This window comes from Botryllus schlosseri, chromosome 11 (assembly GCF_051294905.1).
Source record: "Botryllus schlosseri isolate E-star chromosome 11, Bs_hap1, whole genome shotgun sequence".
Classification (NCBI taxonomy): domain Eukaryota; kingdom Metazoa; phylum Chordata; class Ascidiacea; order Stolidobranchia; family Styelidae; genus Botryllus; species Botryllus schlosseri.
In genome coordinates this window covers 16230537-16249394 of record NC_137246.1, presented here as the reverse complement: position 1 = coordinate 16249394, position 18858 = coordinate 16230537, and the positions used below count along the sequence as shown (strand labels likewise).

At 40.1% G+C, this 18858-nt stretch overlaps 4 protein-coding genes across 4 annotated transcripts in view; all 4 read left to right on the top strand.

Moving 5' to 3' along the window:
- The first annotated feature begins 9482 nt into the window (after positions 1-9482).
- Positions 9483-11412, top strand: LOC145450266 (ER membrane protein complex subunit 8-like). Its single transcript, XM_080328777.1, has one exon. The coding sequence runs from the start codon at positions 9483-9485 to the stop codon at positions 10077-10079; it is 597 nt and encodes a 198-aa protein (XP_080184903.1). The 3' UTR covers positions 10080-11412.
- Positions 11413-11420: 8 nt separating this feature from the next.
- On the top strand, positions 11421-12101 carry LOC145450267 (ribonuclease P/MRP protein subunit POP5-like). Its single transcript, XM_080328778.1, has one exon. It carries the CDS (start codon positions 11421-11423, stop codon positions 11925-11927), a length of 507 nt encoding a protein of 168 aa, XP_080184904.1. The 3' UTR covers positions 11928-12101.
- A 43-nt stretch (positions 12102-12144) lies between these two features.
- LOC145450265 (putative proline--tRNA ligase, mitochondrial) lies at positions 12145-13488 on the top strand. The gene has a single exon (XM_080328776.1). It carries the CDS (start codon positions 12145-12147, stop codon positions 13441-13443), a length of 1299 nt encoding a protein of 432 aa, XP_080184902.1. The 3' UTR covers positions 13444-13488.
- A 2173-nt stretch (positions 13489-15661) lies between these two features.
- The window catches only part of LOC145450743 (uncharacterized), a 69715-nt gene continuing 66518 nt past the window's right edge, over positions 15662-18858 (top strand). The window contains exons 1-4 of the mRNA XM_080329252.1: positions 15662-15782; positions 15843-15918; positions 15987-16123; positions 18658-18787. Coding sequence (XP_080185378.1) covers positions 15735-15782; positions 15843-15918; positions 15987-16123; positions 18658-18787 — 391 coding nt within the window. The 5' untranslated portion in view covers positions 15662-15734. The remainder of the gene's footprint in view (positions 15783-15842; positions 15919-15986; positions 16124-18657; positions 18788-18858) is intronic.

The following is an 18858-nucleotide window of genomic DNA, read 5'->3' as shown; positions in this document are numbered from 1 at the left end:
TTATTTGCTAATTTGCCGATGTTATAGTCGTCCAAAGACATTTCGAGCAAAGTTGAAGTTTTCGTTAATTTGTAGGTAGGATATACTCAACAAAATCATTGAGCCTCGAGGTGGTAAGCGATAAGATAAAGGTTGAGAATCATTGGTTTAGAAGAATGAGAAATATGAGACGGCATATGATTTCTTTGATATAGGTTAAACTTGGAAATAGCTAGAAATCATTGTACTCATCAAGCAACGGAAGCAAGTCGTATTGCTACTTTCATGTTCCTAAATTACTTTTGTATATATATATATATATATATATGGTCTTGTGGACTAGGGTCGCATTTAAAACAAAACATGTTTTAAACAGTGTTTTAGACAAATGCCTTTTTTTAAAAAAAGTTTTTTTTTCAAATGTATAGTTATATTTGTACCATAATTGTGTAAATACTTTCGAAAAACATGCAGTATGAGCCTACGGACGATTTGCACCCAATAGTCGACGTATACGCTATGGAGTGGCTGGAACCCTTGAAATCCTCGTTGGTTCGACAGTTATAACAAGTAGATATAGATAATAATTGGGACGGAATTGGTGTTTTGGTGATGATGACCGCTGACCGTAAAAATGCTTCGTAACGATTTAGTCCCGATGACATGACACTGGGACACTGACATGTAGGATTGAAATTAGCAATATGACGTCACGCGACGTCATGAGGTTCACGTTTGCGTTCACACAGAACCTTTTAAAAAGGTTCGCGTTCACACGAACCTGAGCCTTTCAGAGCTTCACACCATCCCTAGACTGCTCAGCATCCACAGATAGCATGGAGGAGACAAAATGATAGTGCAGACAAGATGACGTTATTTAGAGGTCGTATCGCGTCTCCATCGTCAAAGCACCTCGATGGTGCAGGCGGAAATAAATATTCTCTCTCTCTTTCTCTCTTGTCCGACACCGATCCGACTCCTAGGCCGGATTCTTGAAATGAGCGATATCCGGTCCATAAAAACTCCGATAAAAATCATTTACGAGTAACTATATTTTTAGTAAATTACCAAGAGCAGTATAGATCATACGGAATGGGTTCAGGTTAAATTGGAACAAAAGAAACATGACATGTTAAAGCTGTAAAGGAGGGCTAATTGCCAAAAAGGAGGACATTTAGCCGTCCTCGGAGGACATTTTCAATTTCCCTAAAAAGGAGGACAACTGCTCCTAAAGGAGTATAGGTATAGTGATGGTAACCATATTTAAATGCAACCGTAGTCCTGACACGCTATGACGTCGAGTATCTTGACTGGCGAGTAGCGTAGCGGCAGTTTCATCGCTGCAACAACAATGGGTTACGGTTCCAAGTCCGACAGAGTTCAACTCCAGAATCCCATCCTAAGTGTTGGAGGTATATCTAGGCTCCTTCGAAAGCGGTGTTCTACAGAAAGAGTGAAACGAAAGTGAGTCATGCTCTAAATTGGCATCTTGGGAATTATAATAAGCATTATGGTCTGATGCAAAATAAGCAAAGATGTCGAAATTCAAAGAGCGCAAAAATACAACGGGTACCCACAATGCAAACTCTTACCGAAAAGAATGTGTATTCATACGCAAATGGTCGAAAAGGGTGGTACACGAAAACAGAACCAAGCTCAGAATTAGGCCTATATCGCGGTCATAAATCTTACCACGTGCCTATGCGTGCACGTTCCTATTGGCAAGTATAAATTTGGATTAAAACGCTGTACCGCGGTATAATTCTGACGTGTAGGTTCAGGTTTTGTGTGCCATGGGTGTATATATTCACACCCGTAGATCAGGGTGGTACACGAGTGGAAACACACACCGTTTTCGCTAAGAGTGCAGAGTGCAATATTTCGCACAGTGACGACTTAGCAAAGCACAAGGGTAATTAACCTATACGCCGCCTTTTGTTTAGTTAATATAATAATAATAATCGATGGGTTATATTTTCATCTGAACAAGTCACACACAGTGTACAATGTGATAAGACACAATAATGCGATGCAATGAACAGATAGGAGGATGTCGAATGACACGCATTCAGTTGCGATCTTTTTAATCTAACATCCTCGGCCTAGAGTGCCCGATGTCGCAGTTCTTTTCGATGTTGATCTTGTCGAAGCCACGGCCCTTTCTATTAGTTCTTTACATTCCTTGTGAGTGCTTTCTTTCGTCGGGTCTTTTTTCTGGGCTTTTTTTGTCGCCGTAAGAACGGCAACGGCACCTATATTCCTACATTCTACTATATGTGAGGGAGTTGGCACTCCACTGCCCGGTTTCATTCTTGGCGGTAGGATGCTCCAAAGCGTCGTAGGTTAATCTGAGATTCTCCTCCCCTACGTCGCTGTGCTCACATCATCCATACGAAATAAAGCCCGAGAAAGACCCGATCAATCGATGCCTGCAGCATATCTTGTCGTTAGGGTTGCATTTAAAGCAAACGGTATTTTAAAACTCTTTGTTTAAAACATGTTTTAAGAATTTTATAAACAAATAACTTTTTAAACAAATTGTTTTTTCTAAAGTTGTGTAATTATGTCATAATTGTGTAAATACCTTCGAAAAACATGTAGTATGACTCTACGGACGATTTGCACCCAATTTAGTCGACCTATACGATATGGAGTGGCTGCAACCCTCTAAATCCTCGTTGGTTTGACAGTTATAGCAAGTAGATATAGAAACTTATTGGTACGGAACGGTTGTTCTGATGATGATGACCGCCGACCGTAAAAATGCTGCCTAACGATGTAGTCCTGGTTAAAGATATTTTTGGTCGGTTTATGACAGTGGTCGGAAGCCCTTTTCGTCGAAGGAGCCATATCTTACCCTATATTTTCAAATATGAATGTCAATCAACTGTGACGTCACAATTAACGATTCGTGATATCATGGCTAAACAAAAAACAATAAGGCTCATGTTTAAAACATGTTTGTTTTAAATGGATTTTTGCAACCCTACACGTCACTAATTTTAAACGTACCTTAGCTTTGAAATTTTAAACGCCACGGACAATGCAGCACTGTTTCACCATAGTGCACTATATGGTGTGGACCAGCGGTGGTCAATGGTCAGTAACGAAGTACTTCTACTTTTTGGAAGTACTCAAGTAGCTTTCCTCCACTTCTGGTACTTACTCAAGTAGATCTGATTTTCGCTACTGCTACTTCTACTTCGTAATATTTTGTGATCTACTTACTTACTTTTCGTTATTTTCAGTTTGTCAAGTAGAAGTAGTTTAATCCCCCAACACGAAAGATAGCCTGAGGAATTTCGGGGCTGTTTTCACGGAGTACCAACATTTAATATTCATAGAAGTCAAGTAGCCTATAGCCAAGAAATTTTGTTGTGCTTCGCGCACAGTAGTTATGGAGTGACAAATATGTTCTCACGAAAGTATCAGTGAATATAATTTAGGTACCGGATTGCTTGGTTCCGTTCACACCGCATTGTCGCCAATATCAAATATTTCATCGCAGTAAATATGACTCACCATAACGTTTTAAACTGCCGTTTTGCAATCTAGCAATTACCTATCATATCGTCATCTAGCAGCCCATGACGTGTCCTGCTAATCTGGAAAATACGGCTTTTTTGACATTACACCTGCTTTAGCAGATCACCTTTGAATCTTTATGGACAAAAGACATGAAATATATTTTCCGCTTTTTATAAGTGGTATTTGTATTTCATTTTCAATTCCGAGTATCGTACTTTGAGTTCTATTTACTTTCAGTTCTTTTATCTGCAGCACATAGGCTACATGTTGAAGCATAAAAGATAGTGTGATAATGCTTCTATTTTCCGAAAATATAGCTACACTAAATATAAATTTTACGATCCACAATATTTGTTATTAACGTATCGCGCAAGGTGTGGAAACCGTATCCGACACAGCTTCTCCGTATTGCTCTTCACCTAAACTTGGGGCCTTATAATATGGGGTAGGGCGCCATGCCATGATATTCTCTAAAACGGGCTCTTCTGGTAAAAAAAAGGGTTAGTATCGCATTTTCATATCAATGCTATAATTTGCATCCCATGATGCGAAAGAATGCGTATCTTGTCGAAAATTGATACCTCCTGGGATGCATCAATACGAATCAAGCTCTATGCACCTTTCGCACAGCTCAATTTGCAGCTTTTGACAGTTCATGCGAACGAATTAGGACTTTGCAAAATTACTTACTTGAGTAGATTTAAAGTCAGTCAATTTTACTTCTACTTCAAGTAGTTTAGAGGGCTTATAGAAGAAGTACTTCTACTCGTACTTGAGTAGATTTTTTTCGTCGCTACTTCCACTTCTACTTGAGTAGCTCCCTTGACTAATTTGACCACCTCTGTCTGTTACCATATTTTGGAATCCGAAAAGGAGGACACTTTAAAAAAAAAGTTAGTTTACCGAAATTGACAACAGCTGATTTTGAAATATGTTGTAGAAATCTTGTTGTCTTGACTAAAAAAAGGTCATCACTCTCGAAAGACCTTCGCGAATGCCCGCGTTACTATTTAACGTCATTTATGCCGACTTTCCTATCTTTTATTGTATCGCAGTCTTGTAGTCAGTTGATATGATGAAATTTTTAGCAATAAATTGAATTTCAGTTGACCCTGTCCAGCCTAGCTGTAAAATCTGTAAAGGAAGACTGAAGCGAGAGCTCCGTTTTTGCGAGCGAAAAGAGTAACTGACGCGTAAACGCATCAACATGCATGCATTGGAAAGGGACGCGGAAGCATTCACAAATTGCTAATCAAATAATCAACAGGATCGACGAGCGCGCCTTGTAGAGCCGCTACAAGACATTTTCAATTTCCTGAAAATTGTGGACAAATGCTCCTGAAAGAGGACGTATGGTGACCTTATATAATCTATCTAGATTACTGTGTAAAGTGTTCATGTTATTGGTGATATTGGGTGACAAATGTTTGCTGCAGTTCAGTCAAGGAAAAGACAGTTCCACAGCTCCTCAAACATCTATAGTGAAGAAGTAGGGTCTGTATTTGGCTGGCAATGACATGAAATCATTCGTCAGTAGTGTAGCAATAACTAAGAACTCATACTTTTGCAGTATCCGCGGTATCTTGGACAACAGTGCTTAACGACAAAAAAATGGTCATCACTTCGGCTTTCTTGTGCGCGGCACACGTTTTTCTGTGTGCGGCGACTGTAAAAGCAGTGCGCGGCCGCGCACGCGCGCAGCTTAGAGGGAACGGCGTTCATAAAGGATATTCAACAATATTTCCGCACACAATGCTAACCTTATGGAGGCGTCCGTCCAGCCATCCACAAGCGGCGCTAAAGCCGTAAGAATCGTTCAGTGCGTTCACACATGCACGTCATTTATCGCGGTATTATTGAGTTAAGATTATACTAGCGATTACCAGAGAACCCGGCCCTTGGAGAACCCGGCCCTACCAACCCGGCCCTTGGAGAACCCGGCCCTCGGAGTATTCACCGGCAATCCTAATATCCCACCTCCGGCAACCCTAATATCCTCACCCTACCCCTAATATCCCACCCCCGGCAACCCTAACCCTACCCCTAATATCCCACCTCCGGCAACCCTAATATCCCACCTCCACCAACCCTAATATCCCACCTTCGGCAACCCTAATATCCCACCTCCGGCAACCCTAATATCCCACCCCCGGCAACCCTAATATCCCACCTCCACCAACCCTAATATCCCACCCCCGGCAACCCTAATATCCCACCCCCGGCAACCCTAATATCCCACCCCGGCAACCCTAATATCCCACCTCCGGCAACCCTAATATCCCACCCCGGCAACCCTAATATCCCACCTCCGGCAACCCTAATGTCCCACTCCCCGAACCCTAATGTCTCCTTTCCCAACTACCCTACCCAACCCTAACGCCCCACCTCAACCTACAGTTGCAATAACGAGCAGACCACGAGTGGTTGATATGTGAGCAATAACAATCGTTGGAATATATTTTTCATCTGAACATTCACACACAATGTACAATGCGATAAGACCCAATGCGATGTCATGAACAGATACGAGTATGTCGAACGTCGCACGTCCGCCCCGCGCCAAGTCAATTCAACACTGAGCCGACCACGCAAGCGTGATCACGTGATCTGATCACTCCGTGACTGCGTGATCTACGCATGCCCTGACCTCCTTACAAGATTGACAAATCAGTTGATAATAACATTATTACTTTATTAATTCATATTAATACTTGTGAATACACTTAATTTCAAAATTTCCCGAGGAATTCACCGAGGGCCGGGTTCTCCAAGGGCCGGGTTTTCCAAGGGCCGGGTTGGTAGGGCCGGGTTCTCCAAGGGCCGGGTTCTCCGGCAACCATACTAGCATAGTTTAGTTCAGTTTGTTGATAATTTGATTATCTCCAAATAGCACAAGGTTGCGATGAAATCAAAATGTAGGAAGCAGTCGAAATAACCTGTAGCAGTCTTTCAATCGACACCCACCTCGGCTCAGCCTGCCTGTTCTCTGTTGCAAAATTCAATCAGTTTATTGGTGTCAATATTTGATATTTTGATAAGTTACCACCTAATCTCCGTAATTTAGACACTTGTGAGTTCAAAAAAACTGTTTCTATCTGTTTTTGTTATCTACTTTGATGATTGCTCTTGGCCTGAGTGTCTCGGATTTGAAGACTATGTCTTATCTAGCTTCCCGTTCGTTTAGGCGTGTACCTTGCATGCCTGTATGGAATCGGTGTCCTGTGCTCACACTTTGATATACTTTTTTTATTAAATTACTTAACCTTGCAGAATCATCGCTGCTCACCTGTTATATTAGGCAAAACGCACTGAGATTTCAGTTAGGCTTGCATGTCGCATTTCACTGTGAAATTCACTGTGAAATTCACTGTGTTGTGTTGCATTTATGTTGATGTATGTGATGTTGATTTCAATGATTTGTAATGTGGAGAAATTAACTTATAAATAACGAGGCACTCTGACACACACATTCTCTGTATGTTGCACATGCACACTGAATGAAAAGTAACAGATATGTCATGTCTTATATCAGGGCCGGCCAACCCGTGGCACGCGAGAAGGTTTTGAGTGGCCCGCGAGGTAATTTCCGAATTTGGTAATAATATCACTAATGGATTGCATAGATTTTGAATTTGCAAGGCCAACCAAAAATTGATTAGTCTGGCCGCAACACTTGAGATGTGATGACTAAAATATCAGTTCCGACGCATTGGCAGATCCATGAGCCAGTCACATTTTGGTAGATCTTCGTACACTACAATGAAGCATAATAATTTGCGATAGATTTATCAAAAGTAAAAAATTTGTACATGCTTCGCGTAATATGTTGTCCCTCAATTTCTTGCTTTTAATATTGTTACCGCTTTGCGAAAATGAAAGAACGCCTAATGTATCAGATTCAGTCTAACTATATTCGCGATTACGAGACAAAGTGTTGTTCAACATATGCGAAGTTGCGTTTGCGCTCGCAGAAAGACCGTCGACTATGAAACCTAGGCACAAAATGACGACGCATGTTGGTCGAAACTTTCGACATCGATAAGTCCAGGCGCCGAATAGTCCATTCCTTGCAAACTGAGCCCAGCGATTTACAGTAGGCCCGCAACATAGTCAAGCGACAATATTATTGACATATGAACTTCGGGAAATTTTCGCGCTTGGCGCGACTATAGTGGCCCGCGCAGTAGTTCGTCAATCAAATGTGGCCCTTTGGCTGAAAAGGTTGGCCACCCCTTTCTTATATCATGTATATAATCGATGAAAATGAAGTGGCCAACTTGAAAATGCTCAGTGGCCCGGCTCAAAATTTGATAAGCTGATTACCAATTAAAGGGCGGAACATTTGTCCAGACTTACTCACCGCCTACTTTGGAAGCTGATTACGTTCAACATCTTCGCAAACCCCAGACTAAAGGCAAACTACCCCCAGGTTTAGTATCACTATCTTTGAATAAAGCATCCAAACGGCCTAAACCGACTCAATGAATTAACCGTTATCTTGTAATTGCGATTACAATTATAATTAGACTTATTTCTGTAAATGAATGTTGTTTTTATTTATTTTTGATCGCAGTTTTTGCGAAGGTGGTAGTCCCTATATTAAAACCAATATATGTGACACTAAATCGCGCATATCGCGAAGAAAAATTTCATGTCGCATAAATCTGCGCAAACATAATATATATTGTTTATGTTGATTTAGGAAAAAATTCTGAGCTTACTTCAAGCCTTCAAAATTCCGGACATTTAGGCATAGTTTAGAAATTCCTCCCTGACGTAGTTTCAACAGTGAAATTCCAGAAATGGCAGCCCTACACTATTGTAAAATATGTTAGCTTCAATGCATGCCTTATCGGCGTAATAATTTATACGGCAAACCTTCTCACTTTAAAGCAGGGGTGTCAAACTCAACTGACGTGGTGGCCGGATTAAACACTTAAGATCGCTCGTGGACCGTTCCAAAATTCCTCAATCCCAAAATAACTCAAAATCCATGCTCTTGTTTTTCATTTGAATGCTTCATTAACCAGCCTATATACACAATAGTAGGTATATTACATTATATTACGGATCATAGGGGTTCTATTGTAGCTGCACCTTTATTCGCAAACAGTGGAATTGAAAACAATGCTTGGGTGGTTGAATACAGTTATAAACCGATCAAACAATGGCTCTAACGATGATATAAGTTTGCATATTTATATGCTCCCTTTGTTTTACTGGTATATTGGCATCAACCCTATGTATGAGTTGTGAGGAATGCAAAAGATTCAACTGTAAACCCGGACGTTGAAATTTGCTTCATATTATGATGTCGTGATTCGGGTTTCTCTCGAGACTGGAGATATCCATTATATTTTCCATGTATACTGTATATGAGGACTTCGCATTGGCGTTTCCGCTTCTATGAACAACTGGGTTTTGGTCGGTGAAATGAATTCGCACTTTCTTGTCTACTCGGAATTGGGTGTCAGTGTCAGTGACCTGCTCCTAATGGTGACTAGAAACCACAACACCGCAGTTGGGTGTTTAACTGGTTATAATGTGGCCTATAAACATATTCGACATGTGCTGTCTTGAGGGGCTTTTTAATGGAAATATTTCTTACCCAAAATCTCAACGTTTGTTAGAAATGTGCAGGATAATATACGCATATTTCAATCTACTCAAAATCACTTCACTGGCCCGATGCGGTCCGCGGTCCTTATGTTTGACACCCCTGCTTTAGAGGGTCCAGGTCCATGGCGCACTTGAATAAAATCATCAAGTGGAATCCAGGTGGCTTGTGGGCTTGTGTAGTTACTCCTTCCGCCGACGGGATTTTGAGGTGCAATATGTAACATCGACACCTCGCTAAGCATGTTGTATGAAGTAACGCAAGATCCACTAATTGTGTTCTACTTGATTGTAGATATTGTTAAATATATAAATTTACATATTTAGTAATTACTCAGAATACCTTTGCCGGCACGATAATGGCTACACGAGACATCGAAATTTCGTCAAGAGCATTCACGAAGATGCAGCTGCACGCTGCAAAGTATCCTCATTGTGGAGTCAATGGAGTACTATTGGCTTGCAAGCAGGAGTTTATCGGCAACAAAATGTTGCATTTCGTGGATGCTGTACCATTATTCCATCAGGCTCTTCAATTAGCACCAATGCTCGAAATCGCCTTGCTAAATGTTGATGTTTACTGTGAAGCCAATGGATTGTATGTTGCTGGTTACTATGAGGCACCAAAATATCTGAAGCAAATTCAAGATATTCCTGGAACTTTTACAGGACGGGTTGCAGATAAATTAAGAGAAAATTTTGGCGAATCAATATTAATTGTGTTGGATAATGACAAAGTACCATTCAACAAATCCTTGAAATTTTACGAACAGGCTTCAGACCGTAAATGGAAACCACGATCTGCTTCTGTATCATTTGAGTCTGGATCAGAGGATTTAATTCAGGATCTGCTCAGCAGCAATGTTCACAAGGATGTGATAGATTATGACGATCATTTGGATGACATATCACTCCACTGGCTTAATAGGGATATAAATCAATTGATTGTGATGTAATGAATGGACGGAGCATGATACTTGTTTTCTCAACTACAGTTTATGGATGGACCTCAATAACAAAAATGTTTTTGTGAGGTTTCAGGAACATGTGAATAGTCCGTGAGATATGAGACATGTGTGCTATAAATGTCATGAAAATATTGTTTTATGTCTACTGTGCAATTCAGATAAGCTTTGATTGTTGTGTTATAATCAGTTGTGGTAGACATACATTGTTAGCAATTGTGAGCATTCATCATAGTTGCAGTAAGACTGCTTCTATTAGTTGGTTTTAAATGTTTATTGGCATTTAAATTACAAAATATCAACAGTCCTGGTTATTTGGTATTGACTTCATTTCATGAAGAATGCGCACAATGCTTGAGATATAGTGTTTTCAACACTTCTTCATTGACTGACAGTGTGGGTTATGTAGTGAGTTTTCTATTTAGGTCAAAATTGACTGCCGCAATTGCATGGAAAATTTCAAGCTGTTTCACCAGTAATTTCAAACAAAGTTGAACCAGTCTTGGGAAGACTCGAGTCATGAGTTGGATTGCATCGCGTTTTCTGAATGACTTGGTTCCACTCCAGTCACTGCCCTAAATAAGTTGACTTGATTCCGTTTCCATTTACGTTTTCTAAATGTTTAATCCCGTTCTCAGCGAGATCGCAGCGTTGGCATGCCCTTAACCTGCCGCCAAAATGAATTTCACTATGATTACAGTATCATTACAACCGGCATGCATGTAATTTTTCAACACCAACAAACTGCCCTTTTGGAACTAGCTGACTGAGGATCCGCACAGTTGAATATCTGTATCTTGGGATATATGCGGGATTGCAAACAAATAGGATATATGAGCCCCAACAATTGGTAATAGTTTTGGAGTAACAATGTACTTTTGCTCACTACACCGAAGGCCTGCATGGGTCAGCGTATTGTAGGGGCACAAACTGAAAATATTTGAGGACTTGATGTTGACTTGGTATCAGAGAATTTGAGATGACTTGACTCAAGTTAATAGTTGCGGTGACTCGAAATGAATTGATCCCATCGCTGGTTTCAACTGCCCAAATTTATGTTTTCTTGTTAAAAAGTTATCTTGTCAGAATTTACTGAAATGGTCCTTGTTCGTAATATATTCCTCTTTTGATTAGGTGTTCATGTTTTGTGTAGAGTTATTTGGAGGTCTTTCCTTTTCAATCAATGGTCATTGATGCAGAGTGAATTTGTGACTTTTAAAGCATGTTAATACAGAATTAATAATTAATTAATAAATAACTAATTTAATTTCGATAGTTACCTTCGATGTCATAAAATGTTTATAGATTTGTCGTCTTTACAGAAGTATTGTCATGGTGCGGATCAAGTATCGGTATTTTCTTTTAAGGCTTGTTTTCAATGATAAGAAACATGGCCATGACATCGAATCATCTGAAATCTACCAGCAAATAAAGAACGCTGTCAGAGCTGTGCACGGAGACCATGGCATTGCTTGCATGGACCTGACATTAAACGTGAAGTATATCAATGTGTACACGAATATTGTGTTCATAAAAGTACGTCGTCAGTTTTATAGAATGCTGTGGTCGTCGCTTCCTTTTGTCACGTGCATTATTGAAAAGAAATCTAAAGGAAAAAGCTCCAAATTACCGTGTTTTTTGCATACACTTTATGTCGGAGGTACGATTCGATGTTGTCAAAAGTTTTTGATAAAGTATCACCGTAAAGAGCTCAACGCGATGCTGGACAAATGCTCGAGTCCTGGTGAAAGACGTAAAATCAAGAAGTCCATCGAATCGGCTTCTTTAGAAGAGGAGAGGAATAGAACTGACATTAGTGGGGAGCCTGATGATGATTGAGTTGTGCAAATGTGCGGTCTGCATCGAGACACGTACCGCCACTTCTGGAACTGAAAAGAGCATAGAGATTAGAAACGTCTCTGCTTTCACCTCTTCTGGATTTAGGATCCATCAAAATTGTACGGACAATTCTGTCACTGTATTGTGTGATCTCATATTTTATGCTTTTGCAGAGTGTTATTTGAGTTACATCTAGATTTGCGACAGCAGATTCTATATGATGAAGTCAAGATCTCTTTCTGTTGGTGGTAAGAGAATCTCCCGGTATTTGATTGGAGGTGGTATTGCTGAGCACGTGTCCGCACCATCGCTGTGCAAAAGTCATAAACTGATGGTGAGATCGCAACTCATTGCTCCATCAGCGGCTGGAGCTTTCAACTTTCTGCCCTTGGGAATGCGAGCGTTACAGAAACTATCCGATATTATTGACAATGAGATGGAAAGTATTGACTGTCTCAAAGTCGGTATGTCTTGTCTGAGTAGTTCCTCTCCATGGAAAAAGACTGGCCGATGGGATGCATTTGGGGATGAGTTGATGAAACTTAAAGTATCTAATACGGAACACTGCTTGAGCCCGACCCATGAGGAGGCCATCACCAGCATGGTCGCTTCTTTTGGTAAAGTTTCTATGCCAAATCTTCCCCTCAGACTGTATCAAATCTCTACAAAATTTAGAGACGAACCTCGACCCAGGTTTGGGTTGCTTAGGTGCCGTGAATTTCTGATGAAAGACCTTTATACTTTCGACACTGACGAAGAGAGTGCCACAATAACATACAATGAGGTGTGTGAATCGTATAAAAGAGTGTTTGAAAAACTGAAATTGGACTATATCATGGCAAAGTCTTCATGTGGAAATATTGGAGGTGAGGTGAACCATGAGTTTCTGGTGCCATCAAGTATTGGCGAAGATAAAGTCTTTATTGCTAGTAACGGGGAAGCTTGGAATGCAGAATATGAGAACAATATTGACTCCTCCGTTTCAGTCACCAAAACCAATGCGATCGAAGTTGGCCACACTTTTTTGTTAGGAACTCTGTATAGTAAATGTTTCAATGCATCGTTCATTCAGCGCGAAGGAGGAATGAAAAATCTTGTTATGGGCTGCTACGGGCTAGGAGTATCGCGTATACTTGCTGCATGTGTAGAATCACTGTCCAGTGACGAATCAATTAGGTGGCCATATCAGATTTGTCCCTTCAAAGTGTGCATCATTCCGCCTAAGCATGGGAGTAAGGAGCACACAGCTGTTGGTGACTTGGCAACTAATCTATTCTATGAACTCAATAAGGTGGACAAGCTACACGGAGATGTAATAATTGATGACCGTACCTCGAGAACGGTTGGTAAGAGGGTCAGGGATGCGGACATAATTGGGTTTCCTTTAGTTGTGGTGCTAGGTAAGGGGTTGCTCGAAAGTGATCCTTCGGCGGAAATAATTTTTCAAAACAAAAATTTAAAATTTAATGTTCACTTGGATGATGTTCTGGGTGTTGTTTCGGATGAATTTGCCTGATCTTTTTTAGCTGGACTCTCATTATAATAAGAATCTGTGGACAGATTTGTGTTGGTGTGATCAGTGTTTAGCCGAGATGAAGGATGCTGGGTTTAGGGGTTACGTGAATATCTTTGAATACTTTGTTGCGCTGATAGCAGACGATAAATATAAACGTAAGACCTTGGTAGCTTTCACACTCTATTTAACGTCCACTTGCGAATGAATATAACTTTATTAGTTACACGAGCTTTCGGAGCGCTGCTCCTTCATCAGGAATCGCTTTGACACCTGATGAAGGAGCAGCGCTCCGAAAGCTCGTTTAACTAATAAAGTTATATTCATTCGCAAGTGGACGTTAAATAGAGTGAAAGCTACCAAGGTCTTACGTGAATATCTTTGTGATTAAGAATTCCAGCATACAGATCGACAGAGGGTTGCTTATTGTCAGTTTATGTACGCACTCCGCAGCGAGTATAGTGAACTGCTACGCTGTTATTTTGCATGAACGTACGGTGTGCGCTCGTGTATGGACTAATTTTGATAGACGGTTATAACAGTCACACGACCTTGGGAGTTTTAATTATAAATTTTGTAGGAATCATTCCATTAAAATTTTTGTCAAATCAATACACGCGATTGAGAGAGAGAGATATATTTATTGATTTGTCCAACCGTTATGAAAACATCATTGGCACATGAAACAACTATAAATGAACTTAACGGTATAGGACAGGGTGTGACCGATATGACTCTGGGTAGGGTCAACTAGTCTGATCACACCCTGCATTAACAAATACATGAAATATGCGATAAAATGAGAAGGTAGGAGGGTGCTGAAACGACTAGCAGTTTTTTAAACAGACGCCCACCTTGGCCTACAGCGTGGAAGAGGCATGCACACTGGATAAACGAAAGGATTACTTGAAAGTAAGTGACAAAATGAATGGTGCTTATGTCGATATGCCAGATTGCGGAGAGAGAGAGCAATCTCGAGGGTAGACTAGTATTGATAGTGGGTATCACGCAAGTGACCCGTACAGGGATGCTCAATAAATGGGTTAAGATCTAATAGTCGACACGAAGGTTTAACAGTAAGAAGTGGTAAAAGTAGTCAGGGTTGAATATCAAGTACGAGTTGATTTTCAACACATATCAAAGTGGAAGTAGAAAATAAAGACCGAGAAGTAACCTACTCAAGTCGAACGTTATAAAAATAAGATGTGGACGAGGTTTGCATGCATACTTCTACCAGGTTATCCGAGGTTGGGAAACTGAGTGGGGGATCTAACGCAAAATGACCACCCTACAAATAAAATTGAATTCAGTTACTGTAATATTGGGGTTGTATGTTATTGTCATATGTTGTATGTTATATCGCTCATAAGTCATAAGTGATGTAAAAACTACTTTTTGACAACATCCAAGGGGAGTTAGTCGTAGTACATAACAACGCAAATAAGTCGGCATAACTTACTTGAGTACTATGAAAAGGTATAAGTACCTGTGCTTGGTTACCGACCACCTCTGTGTAGATATTTCCGACTGATGATCAAAAGTGGCTGTCGCAATCAAGTCAGCACTCTGCCAATCCGTGAGCTGGCGTACATGAGTCATGAGATTTTACGATGATAGTTGATAAATCGAGGACGCGGGAGGGTCTTTCAAAATAACTCATTGTATTGCAATGTTATGCCTCAATAATCTCGTTGTCACCTCTGCAGTTTAGTTTAGCAACAAACGATACTATCGTGATCGCAAATTTGTGGTGGTACCGCTGCTAGAAGTTATGTTAACTCGTAATTAGTTGCGACAGTGACACAAACAGAATGTATTTTTAGGATTTGCTAGTAGAGCAAGGCAAGATGAATCATTTCTTCGGCGTAATTTAGCGTATAGGTGTTTTGTACTAAAGTTATCGACGTTTAGCTGTCGTTGCGCGATGATGCTCTGTATGTATTGCTGGGTTGGTTAGGCGTATCCACCCCAACCCCTACTAGGCCCCCAGGGCCCAGAGTCCCAGACTAGAAACAGTGATTGTTTTCGGCAATAATAAGTGGCATGTGACAGAACAGTTTCTTGCATAGATTAACTGCATTATAATTAAACGGAAAGTTGCTTGTGAAGTTGTTACCAATTCCAATTCCGCTCTGGCTAGGCCTTACACGATCTTGAATGTTTCTTATATTATATCGTTATTGTATTCATTTATCCCGTCTACTCAATCAATTTCTCCTCAGTTTGTGCATGCCACTTGCCAGCATGCATCTTATATGTATATAGGCTTGGAATTGTTATAATTACTTCATAAAATGGATGGTGATGAGAGAAAACGTAAACTTGAAGCGGGCAAAGCTAAGGCAAGTTGACTTCTATCGATGTATTGGCAATCTTCTAATAATTCTTGCGTGTTGCTTTAGCTTGCGAGCTTTCGGAAAAAGCAGAATAGCAAATCTAAGAAATCAAAGAAACAGAAAGCCCAGGAGCCTCAATCAGGTATATATTATTTTGAGCATGCAGTAGGCCTATTTGTACAACTTGAACGCGTTGCATTACTTTTTCAGCGACTGACGATACCCTAAATTCAGCCGCGGCTGGTGACAGCATTGCTGTTCAAACTGGATCTGCTCACAGTGACAAAGCTTTAACTTTGTCCGAAGACTCAGATGTGTCTACAACTGCAGATGAAATTTCAACTGAGGTAAGATCTAATCTAGCCTATATATTTCATCTATTAGGCTTTTTGAATTAAGAAGCATTATTTGGTGCAGTGTTCCGATGAATCGCGTCATATTTTGACTCGAGTCAGATTCAAGACATATTTTGGAATGAATTGACTTGACTCAAATCCAGAGGTGGTCAGTAACGAAGTAGCCTACTTATACTTTTTTGAAGTACTCAAGTAGTTTTCCTCGACTTCTGGTGGTAACTCGAGTAGAAAGAGTTTTTGCTACTTCTACTTCGTAATATTTTGTGATCTACTTACTTACTATTCGCTATTTTCAGTTTGTCAAGTAGAAGTAGTGTAACCCTCCAATTAGGAGGAACTGGGGAATTCTCGGGCTGTTTGCACAGAGTTCTAACTTTCAGTTTTAAGAAAATTTAAGTCAAACCCAGAATTTCCGTCACGCTTCACACTAAAGTGTATATGGAGTTACAAATATATTTTCACGAAACTGGATAGTATTTAGGTATAACAGGTTGCGTGGTTCGCTTCGTACCGCATTGTCGCCAATATGACATATTTCATCACAGTAAATATGGCCCATCGTAGCTTATGAAACTACCGGTTCGCAATGTAACATTTACCCATCATATCGTAATCTAGCAGTCCAGGGCGGCTTTAAATCTGGAAAATTGGGCTCTGACTTTTTATAGCGTTAGACCCGTTTTAGCAGACCATCGTTAAAATTGTCTCGACAAAAGACATGAAATACATTTGTTTCGACGCGACAATCCAATGTCAATGAGTGCTGATTCTTCAGGCGTCGAATCCTGTCTGCTCAGCTGAATCTGCTTTTGTACTCTGCAAACTTTGCGTATCAGTCTTGTATTCAGTCAAAATTCAAGCAACCCAAATCGAATAATAAATACTGTCAACTAAAGTCTTCATTTGAGAATACTAAGATGCTAATGCAAGCGACATTCGCAACAGTTTCTGCCGTCCGTTGCTCGATGGAATGAAGAGAGAGACAACAGTAACGAGGGAAATTTATAGGACAAGCGAAAAGACAATTTAACAGTGATCAAACAATGAAATCGACTATTGCGTACAATTACAATGATTAGAAAAAGCGAATAAAAAAATTACGAACCGATTCCTCTAAAAACGTCATCAAATAAAGGATAGAAACAACATACGGAATCGCAAGCAACATTTTCCGCTTTTTTGAAGTAGGCTAGTATTGTATTGGTATTTATCGTTCAATTCGCAGTATCTTTACTTACAGTTCTAATTAGTTTCAGTTCTTTTGTCTGGAGAACATAGGCTACATGTTGAAGTATAAAATCTAGTGTATTAATGCCTTTAATTTCCGGAAATGAAGCTACACAATATGGCATTTTTACGATCCACCATATTTTTTATTAACGTTTACTAATCGCGCAAAGTGTGGACACCGTATCTGATACAACTTCTCGGTATTGCTCTTCGGCTAAACGGCAGGCCTTGTAATAAGGGGAGGGCACCATACCATGATATTTTCTAAAATGGGCTGTTCGAGTAAACAGAGGATTAGTGTCGCATTTCCATATCAATACTATTATTTTCATCCCATGATGGGGACGAATGCTTAGGTTGTCGAAAATTGGATACCCCCTGGTATGCGTCAATATGAATCAAGCTCTGCACCATCCGTATAGCTCAATTCGCAGCTTTTGACCATCCATGCGAACGAATTACGATCGTTTTCACAACTACTTACTTACTCGAGTAGATTTAAAGTCAGTCAATTCTAATTCTACTTCAAGTAGTTTTAGGTTGCTTATGGAAGTAGTACTTCTACTCATACTTGAGCAGATTTTTTCGTCACTACTTCTACTGCTACTTTTGTAGCTTTCTTGACTACTTTGACCGCCTCTGCTCAAATCTAGTCACCGCTGCAAAATTACTTGACTTGACATAGATGCATGATAACATTTTTACAAATGATTTGCGTTGTTGTTGTTTTTGTGTTTCATCTCTTCATTCGTCCAAATTACATATAGCTTCTGTGTTAGTGTTCCGTGTCACGATGATGACTCGCTATTCTAATTTAATGAAATACTCTAGTATACCGATCCCCATTTTCAGACTACATGATTCACCAAAGCTGATATTATTGACACCTCTGTCATTCAAGGGCAGTAGGTTAGATATTCTCTTGGCATTCAGTATATGGAATATCGTATTCAGTATATTGAATATCGACAATATCGTGTTGTATCAGTATCAGGTATTACATCTAAAAATGTGAGCGCAGTTTATATATACTTGGTTCCTAGGACAAAGTCCAACTATTCGAAAACCTGCCTGTGAGAGAGAGAGGCCTACCATGTCTAAGCAAATGACGTGTATCAAGGATATATGCAAATAATTTCATTAGAGGCTAATTTCAAATGACATTCCTATAGTTATATAACTGCAAAGCTATTTCTAGGCAATATCTTTGATTACACACAGACGACACAGTCACACACCAATGCGTTTATTTAATAAAGTTTTCCTGTCAATTCTCATTCCGAATCTTGCTTCAGGAAGAGGCCAGCTTCTCAGGTGGCCTATCACCCAGAGAGAAAATTCAAGAGCTGGAGCTCACAATATCAGACCAGCAGATTGCCTTGCAGCAACTTACCATTGAGAATAAAAATCTGAGAGACCGTGAAGGTACTGCAGGCCGAAATATAAAATTATTGTCATTCATTTTGATTTCTTGAAATACTGATGAATTTTTATCT